Genomic DNA, 12,500 nt, shown 5'->3' with positions numbered 1-12,500 from the left:
ATTTAAGAAGTATTTGCATGTATATACTGTATATATATTTATACATAATTCATATTATATATCACGATTAATAGTTGCACAGCCCTAATTTTAATATATGGTATTATATAGTAAAATGGTTTGTGAATGGCGTTTCATGGTGACTGTGTGTGTGTGTGTTCTCTCTCCAGATGAGTATAAGAGTAAAGTGGTGTGTGAAGGGGAGCGGTTGCGCTTGGGCTGTAAGACGGGGATGCAAATCGTGGTTTATTCCTCCATGTTTGGCCGCACGCAGAAGGGAACGCTGGAGTGTCCTCCACACCACCAGAGAGCGCCGTCTGTGGGTGAGACATTTCTCATTTTTTACAATGGTTGCAACCGAAATCGCATACTTCTGTACTATATAGTAGGTGAAAAACAGTTTGTGACAAATTATGTCTGAATTCACAGTACTCATAATAGAGTAGGCAAAAAGTACCACTACCTTGGGGCGAGATTCTAAAGTGTGCGTATGATGGACACTTTACTCTCCCATGAGGCCACGGGAGAGGATTTGTGAATAGCAGTGAAGCAACGCAACTGACACTAGTAGGTCACATGACAGTGACAGCATGGTTAATGTAGTACGTCCAGATTATATTCATAATCATACTACACACACTCATACTGTATAGAACTTACTTTTTTAGCGGTTGTGAAAAAATTACTTATTTAAAGGAGACATATCATGCTTTTAAATTGTTCCTTTTTACATATAAATCATACATTTGTAGTCTATATAAAGCGGAACTGCAATGCTTGGGTCTGAATTCCTCATTATTATAGCTCCACAGGCCCCTTTTCTACCCTTTTTCTGATGTGCGTCTGAGAGCAACTCGTTTTGGTGCGGTCTCTTTAAATACAACTGAGACACTTCATACCCCGCCCCCTCTCCAGGATGCAGAGGTGACACTCGGTTCAACTCCACCCCGTTCGGCCATTTTTGTAGTTTGATAGCAGAGATACGATTATCTAGCGGCACAGAAACTTTTTATTCACACGTTATTAACAAAAACCTGTAGAACAACGTCTTCATATGGATGTATCGCAATGGTGTGTTACTGTATTTACACATGAAACTTTGGTCTTCCGACCTTTTACCACCGTGTCGATTTATTTTGATTAATATGTGCGAGGGAGAGAGAGCAAGACAGCGTCTAGTTTGGAGACGGTGTCTTGTTTACACTTTCGCCTGGCTCCGAAGAGAGAGAGAGTGCGTGCGCACGACCGGGTCTCTCTCTCTCTGCTCGTTCTTTCAGTTAAACATGCGCCCTGTCACAAGCGCAGCAGTTCATCTACATTAGACGGTGTAATGAAGCGTGTGGGTTACTACATACAACAACCGAACATTTTAACTTACCCTCTCGCAACTTCTGCATCCTTTAGCTTGGACTACAAAATTGCAGCGAGAAATAAAAATGGCGGATTGCTCGAAGTGTTGGGCTGGAAGTCAATGTCCTTATTTGGCAGTTCCGCTGCAAATACTGTGACGTGATAGTTCAAAAAACGTCATAGATAACAGAAAAATCGGAACAGGTTGAAAAATATGACCAAAACAGAATATAAAGATATCAACGAAGCACCTGAAGAGAATAATTTCATATTTTCTGTACTTCTAAACACTCCAAATATACAACAAAATGCATTTAATGGCTAAAAAAGTGCATTTGGCATGATATGTCCCCTTTAAAACAAGTACCTAGTCAAGAGAATATGTGATTCGGACGCAGCCCAGGTCTAACTGTGGCGGTCTCAACCAGCTACCTATCTTCCTACGTCGTCACTCAGTATATCGTGTACACAAATTCATGCACTGGTAAGGACAGGCTCACTACACATTGGGACACTGATGACTCTATTTCTGGTGACATGACAACATCCTCATTGTACAACATCACTACGGGTAGTAGTGTTGTCAAAAGTACCGACTTCAGTACCAAGTCGACCATTGTGTTCACGCTGCTCAACATATACAGTATGGCTGTGATTGGCTACAGTGTCAACGCTTCAAAAACGCTGTCTTGACTGAGCGCTTACACAGATGCTGTACACACAGGAGCATTGGAAAGCAGGCGTCTATCAGCGGATCCCTAATATATACGCTGATAGACGCCTGCGTTCAAACCCTCCTGTGTTTGTGTAAGCGCTCGATGAAGAGCGACTATCTACAACATGTTTTTGAAGTGTTGATCATTGTAGCCAATCAGAGACATGTATGTTGAACGCTTGAACACAGTGGCCAATCAGAGGTGTTTAAGGATCCGTTCAACAGCGCTCAAAATGCTAGAGGGAAATGCTGGTATCATCACATTTTTTAAATTTCAGTGACGATTTAGTAACGAAGTCGTTTTTTTGACAACACTAACTGGTATTTATGAAGAACAGCAGAACTGATATCTTTCTGACATTATTTTTTAATGTTTTTAAAGTAGCCTACATTTTGATTTTCTTACATAAACATGCAACATTTCAGCCATAAATAAATAATAAATGTTAGCTAGATTATGTTTATTAACTGTTTAGCGATGTATGTTTATATATATATATCAGTTTTATTTTATTTTTTATTTTGTTTTTTATTATAGTTGTATTTTTATATTTTTATTTTGTGAATTAGCTTTTTGTTATGTACATTTTTAGTTAATGTTATTTTTAGTTTAATTTTTTGTCATTTTGTTGTTATTTTTAATATTGCTTTTTAAGTTTAATTTATTTTTATTTCAGTTTTAGTTAATTTTAGTTTTTATTTATTTTCAGTTAATCATTATTTCTGTTTATTGCCAAGGCCAAATTTTTTATTTTCGTACTAAACTAATATTTATATTTCAGCTTCATTTCAATCAATTAACATAAATATTTTTAATAGTTTTTGTTAACAATAATATATATATATATATATATATATATATATATATATATATATATATATATATATAAATCTAGTGACATTTCAGTTTGTTTGGATTGAGAAACACCTTCAAGCTTTTCAAACTCACATCACACACTCTCTTATATGTTAACTACGTCTTATGCAATAACCTACATTAAACGTCTCAAACACACACACACACTGATCCTACAACACCTGTGCAAATGCGGATGACATCACATCATCTCAGGTGTTTGATTTCACTTCTTAATTTCCCCTGTTTCTACATGTTTGTGTTTGTATCTGTGTGCGTGTGGAATATGATGCTGTCAGTCCGTCTCATTGTTACTGTTCCAGCATCAAAGGAGAAACCGTCTCGTTTTGTGCCTGTTCTGGGGAAGTGCTCCGCCAGGAACATGTTTGAATTCAAGGAAGCTTCTCGGATGTGTGGGAGGACGTACGGTTAGAACGTCACTCTTTTTGTCCTGAGATGAGTATCAGCTAATCTCATCTCCTCTTACACTCCTGGAGGGTGTGTGTGTGTCTGTGTGTTTGTTCAGATAAACACTGTGTTATTGGGACAAAATGTCCCCACAAAGATGGAAAAATCTGAAATCCTTGTCCTTGCGGCGACAGTTTTTGGTCCCCATGAGGAGCTTATAAATCAGACTAAGCGATGTTTTTTGAAAATGTACCAATGCAGAATGTTTTGTGTGATGGGCAGGTTTAGGGGTCGGGTTAGTGTGTGTGTGTGTGTGTGTGTGTGTGTGTGTGTGTGTGTGTGTGTGTGTGATGGGTAGGTTTAGGGGTAGGGTTAGTGTGTGTGTGTGTGTGTGTGATTGGTAGGTTTAGGGGTCGGGTTAGTGTGTGTGTGATGGGCAGGTTTAGGGGTCGGGTTAGTGTGTGTGTGATGGGCAGGTTTAGGGGTCGGGTTAGTGTGTGTGTGATGGGTAGGTTTAAGGGTCGGGTTAGTGTGTGTGTGATGGGTAGGTTTAGGGGTCGGGTTAGTGTGTGTGATGGGTAGGTTTAGGGGTCGGGTTAGTGTGTGTGATGGGCAGGTTTAGGGGTCGGTTTAGTGTGTGTGTGTGTGTGTGATGGGTAGGGTTAGTGTGTGTGTGATGGGTAGGTTTAGGGGTCGGGTTAGTGTGTGTGTGATGGGCAGGTTTAGGGGTCGGTTTAGTGTGTGTGTGTGTGTGTGATGGGTAGGGTTAGTGTGTGTGTGATGGGTAGGTTTAGGGGTCGGGTTAGTGTGTGTGTGATGGGTAGGTTTAGGGGTCGGGTTAGTGTGTGTGTGTGATGGGTAGGGTTAGGGGTCGGGTTAGTGTGTGTGTGATGGGTAGGTTTAGGGGTCGGGTTAGTGTGTGTGTGATGGGCAGGTTTAGGGGTCGGGTTAGTGTGTGTGTGATGGGTAGGTTTAGGGGTCGGGTTAGTGTGTGTGTGATGGGTAGGTTTAGGGGTCGGGTTAGTGTGTGTGTGATGGGTAGGTTTAGATGTCGGGTTAGTGTGTGTGTGATGGGTAGGTTTAGGGGTCGGGTTAGTGTGTGTGTGATGGGTAGGTTTAGGGGTCGGGTTAGTGTAAGGGGAGAGAATATACAGTTTGTATAGTATAGAAACCATTACGTATATGGAAAGTCCCTGTGAAACATGAAAACCCAAACGTGTGTGTGTGTACAACGATCTTTGTGAGGACTGGTTTGAGTTTTAGACCATCGGAGTGAGGACAAATTGGGGACATTCTGGCCGGTCCTCACTTTTTAAGACCCTGTTTGAGGGTCAAAACTTGGTATTAAGGATAAGATTATAATTTGATTATAGGTAGGTTTAGGGAAAGCTTTCAGGTTAGGCACTTAGTTGTGACGGGTAAGGTTAGGAGATAGAGATTGCTTTGTGTCAATAGCTGTGTTTCCATCCACCTCTTTTTATGCACGTTTTGGGATATCGCATCAAAAATGTGTATAAAAAAAACGTATCCGTTCGTTTGAGTCGGATAAATGTTTAATCCAATAAGAAAACATGCGCATAGACTATGATGGAAACACATTTAGACTATGACTAACAAAGACTATGCCGATATTTTCTGTAGAAATATATTTTTTTAGAACAATATGCAATAAGACATTTTTAGGAATTATGAATAAATTTCACAATGAATATTTTATACTGAGCAGACTTTACACTATACTATTTAAAAAAAAATGTAATAAAATGTAATAAAACAAAGTTTCAGTCCTTAATTTTGAGCACTTTAATTTAAATGCTTTACTAAAATCAACTATAAATATAGAATAGTAGTTAAAGAAAATAATTATACCCGTCATGCTATTATTTATGATCTCCGTCTACACATTTAATTAATATTATCCACTAAAGCATTGAATCACGGTCACAGATTGAATGAATGTGTATATCATGAGTGAATGAAAAGTTTGGGGTCAGCAAGATTTTTTAATGTTTTTCATAAGTCTCTAATGCTCACTATAAGGCTGCATTGATATGATCAGAAATACAGTAATATTGTGAAATATCATTACAATTCAAAATAACTGTTTTTTATTTCAATGTTTGTTAAAATGTAATGTATTCCTGTGATCAAAGCTGAATTTTCAGCATCATTACTCCAGTCTTCAGTGTCACATGATCCTTCAGAAATCATCATTCTAATATGATGATTTGCTGCTTAAGAAACATTTATGATTATCAATGTTGAAAATAGTTTTTGTGGAAACCGTGATACATATTTTTTCAGAAAGAGAAAGTTCAAAAGAACAGCATTTATTTTAAATGTAATCTTTTGCAACATTATAAATGTGTTCTCTACAACTGTCAGTCAGTTTAATGTGCTTTTGCTGAATAAAAGTAGGCTATTAATTTCAATAAAAATAATAATAATAATAATCTCTCTGACCCTAAACGTTTGAACTGTAGTGTCTCACAGAAGAGTAAAGTGCATGTCCTCCATGGGCTTCTGTACATGTCCCACAGCCCATGTTTCCCCATACAGAGCTGTAGAGTCAGATGATGAAGGACTGAAGGGTTTTCTCTCACGTGGATTCAGTTTCTGAATGCGCTGGAGCTCCAGAGGAACCGTTAGATCCGTGCGGATCCAGGTCTGGCGTACGGGACGTCATCATCATCAGTGTGAGACGGGTGACGTGTCCCAGCGGCCCAATAAATACTGTCCTCAACTTTAACTTTGACAACACTGACTGGATATGCCGTTCATAAATCAGATCTCTATCAGCCAGCAGGTCTCTGTTTACTAACACGACTCGTGACCTTTGACCTCTGACATTTGTTGAAGCCATTAGTCCTGAGGTGACGACGTGTCTCCGGTCCTCAGATCTTCAGTGAGTGATGGTTGTGTCAAGTCTGTGCTTTGTGTTAATGGAGGTGTGTAAATGGGACGTCACTCTCTGTGTGTGTGTGTTCTGTCACTTCTGCTTCCCGTGTGTGTGTGTGTCTCTCTCCCTCTCCCTCTCCCTCTCCCTCTCTCTCTCTCTCTCTCTCTTAACCCTTTACTTGTGGACAGATGCATTGTTAACAATTGGTGATGACCTTTGACCTTTTCTTATAATTTTGTGTTGCTGTTCTCTTTATTTGTCATTGGGTCTCATTCATGAAACACGAGCAGAACGTTTTTTTGTGTAAATCGTGTGTAAAGTGGTTCTGGTGTAAATTTTCGGATTCATTCCAATGTTCGTATTTTCCAAATGTTAGTACGAAAGAAATCTACACCTGCTCCCAGCCACGCGTAAATAGTGCATTTAACATCCGAACGTTTTGCACGAACTTCTGATAATAAAACTTCAATTTCTGCATCTGAGAAATTTCTCTTTTTCATTCGCTTTTGAGAAGACATGTTGAAATCCTTCGTTTGGTGTCATAATATGATGCCCATATATAGTTGTCAGTCGGATTTAATGGGCGAGATTTATGGTAATTGAGAATGAGCGTGCACGCGCGTCCCATTTACGACTGATTGGAATTCATTAACACACACACATTTCTCTATCACATCTGACGTTTACGAAGTATTTGTGAATCAGGAGAAGAGTTTTCGGGAAGGTCTCTTTACGCTCAAATCACTCACATATTTACTCGTATATTTACGAATGTTTCATGAATGAGACCCAATGTGTTTGTCTTTTATGACAACCTAAATTTTAAATGGCTAATAAAAGTGAAGCGCAAAGTACATCTAGAAAATCGATATATATATTTTTTCTGATCATCCAGACAGGTATATGTATAAAAAAAAAATCAATAAATACAATTGTAGCCTATATATTTATATATAATTATATATACAGTATATTTCTTTTAAATAAATACTATTGATTTTCTTAAATATTATATTTTAATTCTTACCAAAAAAAAGAAATTACATAATATACAATAATAACACATTTAAAAAAATATTAAAAAATTAAAGATGACATTAGAACAAAAATAAATAAAAAAAATGATATAATTTGGGCTGAAAATCTATATTCAAAATGGTGAAAGTGAAGCACAATTTAAATCTAGAAAATCTATGCATTTCTATGAAAATCTATCTATCTATGCATCATATATATATATATATATATACACAGTGTTTTGGTTATTTTAATATTATTTATAGTTTTTATTTATATTTTGAATTATCTTTAATTTTTAGATTTTCAGTTGTCATTTTAATTTATGTACTTTATAGTAATTGTGTTGTGCTTGTAATGTTTATTAGTTTTTTTAAAATTTCTAAATAGTTTTAGTTTAAGTTATATTTTTTGGGTTTTTTTTTTTTTTAGTTAATCATTTAATAATTGTAGTGCTTCAACTTATTTCAGTTTTAGTTGCCAAGGCAACATGTCTAATTTTCCTTTAGTTTTTCGTATTTGGGCCATTCTACAGAATTGGTGCAAAGTCAGAGTTGGAAACATCTTGAAATTTTTTTGTTTTTTCCCACAAATTTTGCATGTATGCAAATTGTATAATATCCAAGGTATGCTTTTCTAGTAATTGTGCAGTTAATTCTCATATTGTATTTTCAGAAAATGCTGGAATATTTTCCTTCTCCCCAAATTTGTCACTACCGAAACACAATATTAAATAATTTATTAAGAAGGCTTATAATGACCTATTAAGATTTTGTTTACATCTACCTTATAAATATATATTTTTTCTATTTTTAAAAAATATTTTTACTGGTTAAATCAATAAAGATTATAATTTTAATAATATTTTAAGTGTGATTTATGAGATTTGTTGTATTTTGAACCCAATCTTTCTTTGTAGAAGGCATAAAGTTTATCGTACTGATTTCAAAGTTAAGGATTCATTAGTATTAATATGCATTGAACCAAACACTATCATAACATCTTAGTTGATAATTCAATATACTTTATTTTTGACAAAACATCCCATGTTACGGTAGTGACTGCACATTTTTGGTAGTGACAGTAATGTTTTGGTAGTGACCACAATAATTAGTTTGCCATGGCTGAATCAGACTGTCCACATTTTATGTTAATATAAATAAATAACTATGATGCACATATGCAGTCAGTACATATAGCAGACACACATCTGACAGTAAATATCTTATAAGAACACCTCGAGCTATTCTATACTTTGGTCTTGAGGTGCAAGTGAGAAGAGGTATGCTCATAGATTTTTCTTCCTAAAAAAACAACAACTTACAATGTAGACTCAGAACCACTTTGTTTTATTTTCACATTTTCAACATTTTGTTTATGAGTCATTCAGATAAATCTCCAGAACCACTGAACTCTGTGTGTGTGTGTGTGTGTGTGTGTGTGTGTGTGTGTGTGTGTGTTACATAATACATTAATTTCAGAATAATTTTCCTCATTCAGATAAATCTCCAGAACCACTGAACTGTGTGTGTGTGTGTGTGTGTGTGTGTGTGTGTGTGTACTGGTGTCTGATCACCCTCACTGGAAGTGCTAGGTGGTGTGGAAGCCCTGCAAAATGTCTCCATCTCTTTTTGTCTTTTCACCATCATCCTGTGTCTTTTCTGTCTTTTCCTCCATGCTTTTCTGACCTGTCTTTGCTCCCTGTCAGATAATTCACTGATACTCTTCAACTTTCCTTCTTCCCTTCGTTTCTTATTTCTTTCATTTTCTTTCCTTAAGTATTCCTCGTACTTCACTGGGTCTTCCCTCAACCTTTGTTTGTATTCTCTCTGTCTCTCTGTTGTAGTTTTTCTATTTTTTTTAGGCATGTTGGTGTTTTATGTCATTCTCCTTGCCAAGTTAATCATAGAAATTAACATTACTGACAACAACCTTACACCTAAGCTAGTATCATGGACTGCAACCTTAAGTAATTGTAACCTCATCACATTACAGAATTTTAACAGAATATTGCATACTAAAACACTACTAAAACATACTACAGTAGTAATTATTTGCATAACTGTACTAAAATGTAGTTTATTCCTCCAAATAAAGGATTATGTGTTCCCTTTTGTCACTACCAAAACAATGTCACAACCGAAACTTCAAGAAAATGTTTCGGTTGTGACTGTTTTGGTAGTGACAATTTTAGATAACTTTTGAGCCTAGCTCGAAGATGCTAATCAGCACATGGTTAGCCATCACTGGTCAGAACAGTTGAACACATATAACAACTAAATTTTATGGAATAACATCCCAAAAAAAATACTCAATAGCAGAAAAAATGAGTTTGGTAGTGACATTCCTTAAAGTTACACACAGATTTTTAGACTTTAGAACACATTTACCTCAAAATGATGGGATCAATCTACTCACCATATAGCACATGAGAGAGAGGGACACAGGAATATTTCCTGATCAAAAATGTAGGAGTGTGGTTAAAATCAGTCTCAGCCAATGGACTACAACATTCACTGTTTTGGTAGTGACATGAAAATGCGGGACATGTTTTTTTAGATAAAGTTTCATGATTTAAAAATAAAATATAAAATAAATATTTTTTTTTAACTTCATTTTTTTTTTAAAAACAAAAATATTTTTTTTAAAACAAGAATGGAAAAATTTGCAAAAAATTATTCAATATCATTTTCACAAGTTGAAATTTAGGGGTTAGGGTTTGGGACAGCCACCTCCTAATTGAAAGTAGCCCATAAATTATGATTTTATATATATAAAGCTTACTGATATCTTAAATATTATTGTGGGTTTCAATAGATAATTGAAGGATCTTAGTAAACATCTAAGATTTTAATAATTAAATGCTTTTCAAATGTGTTTTTTGGATGAGGGACAGCAGTTTGCACCAATTCTGTAGAATGGCCCATTTATGTTTTAATTTATTTCATCTTTATTTCAATTAACAAAAATGTTTTTAATTGTTTTAGTTGACAACATCACTAATTATAGAAATAGTCATGTTGTTTATCACCCGCATAAGATGGTTATGATATTTTCCACTTTTTAGTGACTTTATTGTTGTTGACATGTTCGATGGAAGTCTGTTTGTCCATTGGCTGACCGTCTGATGATCTGGCCAGCTCTAATCTGATTGGCTGACTGTAGGAGTTCCTGAAATAAAAGCATTATTAGTCCAGTAGGAAATGAAGTCGTGTGAGCAAGATAAAGTGTGTGCTGTGGAGGATTAAATAACCCGCAGAATCAGATCTCTGAAACACATTCAGACGCTTTAAACGGACAAATGATGAATGCAGACAAAAGCAGGGTTAGTCTTTGAAGTACTTTCACTAAATGATATAATTATAGGGCTTTTTCTAGAGGTGTTTAAAGGCACGTTTGTGTCAAAGGAACACTGGAACACTGTGTGTGTGTGTTTATGTGAGTGTTTTGCCATCTGTCGCTCTGACCGGCGGCTGCAGTTTCATCTTCCCCACAGATTCAAGAGTTAAACACACAATGACGAGCAGACGACAAGCCCAAACATGAACAAACACACACACACACACACACACTCACACACACACACACACACACACTCTCTCTCTCTCTCTCTCTCTCTCTCTCTCTCACACACACACACACACACACACACTCTCTCTCTCTCTCTCTCTCTCACACACACACACACACACACTCACACTCTCTCTCTCTCACACACTCTCTCTCTCTCTCTCTCTCTCTCTCTCACACACACACACACACACACACACACACGCACTCACTCACTCTCTCTGTCTCTCTCTCTCTCTCTCTCACACACACACACTCACACACAAACACACACACTCTCACACACACACACTCTCTCTCACTCACTCTCTCTCTCTCTCTCTCTCTCTCTCTCTCACACACACACACACACACACACACACACACACACACACACTCACTCTCTCTCCCACACACTCTCTCTCTCTCTCTCTCTCTCTCTCTCTCTCTCTCTCTCTCTCTCTCTCTCTCTCTCATGCTCACACACACACTCACACACACACACACTCTGCTATTTGCTGAATGCCTGTGTGCTTGTGTATCAAAACTGTTTGATGTTCTTTTTTGTGTGTCTCTATTGTTCTGTGTGTGTGTGTGTGTGTGTGTGTGTGTGTGTGTGTGTGTGTGTGTGTGTACGGCTAGGGTTAGGGTCAGGTTTAGGGGAAGGGATAGGACTATGTTTTTGGACAGGAATGTTGATCCAGGAACATGTCTTAGTTTGCAGAATCGCGGTGACCGCTTGTCTTTATCTGTATAAACAGTGTGTGCTTGTATTGAGATCTCGCTGTGATTCCAGACTGCTCGTCTGATGTGGCTCTGACGGTGATGACATCACGTTGCCAGGGGAAACGCTCCTGTGTGGTCCGCGCCTCTACACAAGAGTTTGGAGACCCCTGTTACCGTGGCACCCGCAAATACCTCAGCGTGATACACACCTGTGGTGAGTCACACACTCAACACACACAGCCACAGATGAATGCATCGTCATACACCTGTTCTCCCATTATTAACTCGACTGCGTTGATAAATGGGTCACTCTGCGTTATATTGCTAACCATGTCTGTGCTGTCATGATTAAAAAAAGTTATTAGTGATGGAGATATTTTTGATAACTTAATTAACATTTATGCATTAGAACAAAAATGGGTAAAACTCATAATAATGCTTGTCGTGTTGCTTTTAATTATTTATTTTTTTGGCAAAAATGATAGAAAATGATTAAAGTATTGTTTACTTGTATCTTTAAAAAATAAATACTTTTTAAAATAAATTATATGTTATGAAATAAATATAAATATTAATTTAAATAAATATATAATACATTTGTTTTAATTAGAACAAAAAATATTTAATATTATAACGTAATAAAGCTTTTTGTGTGTTGCTTTTAATTATTTATTTTATGGCTAAATCACAGAAAACACTGAAAGTATTGTTTACTCATATCTTAATTATAAATATTCATTTAATTATAAATATTTATTTTAAATTTAATATAAATTCTATAATATATTTAATTTAATATCATTATAGTAAAGGACAATCAGTTTCCCTTGTGTAGATAGAGACATTGAGTTTGAACACTAGAGGGCAGTAATCACTCACTCTGTTATATGTGTGTGTGTGTGTGTGTGTGTGTGCCACAGTTTACCGTTACAGTAGTATTGTGTGTGTGTGTGTGTGTGTGTGTGTGTGTGTGTGTGTGT

General features: G+C 36.5%; 1 protein-coding gene across 1 annotated transcript in view; it reads left to right on the top strand.

Moving 5' to 3' along the window:
• eva1aa (eva-1 homolog A, regulator of programmed cell death a) overlaps positions 1 to 12,500 on the top strand; it is a 51,503-nt gene that overhangs the window by 17,739 nt on the left and 21,264 nt on the right. The window contains exons 4-5 of the mRNA XM_079888963.1: positions 171 to 323; positions 11,591 to 11,734. Coding sequence (XP_079745089.1) covers positions 171 to 323; positions 11,591 to 11,734 — 297 coding nt within the window. The remainder of the gene's footprint in view (positions 1 to 170; positions 324 to 11,590; positions 11,735 to 12,500) is intronic.

This window comes from Squalius cephalus (genome assembly GCF_949319135.1).
Source record: "Squalius cephalus genome assembly, chromosome: 12".
Taxonomy (NCBI): domain Eukaryota; kingdom Metazoa; phylum Chordata; class Actinopteri; order Cypriniformes; family Leuciscidae; genus Squalius; species Squalius cephalus.
The sequence above is the reverse complement of the archived record's forward strand: the minus strand, read 5'-3'. Positions and strand labels throughout refer to the sequence as shown.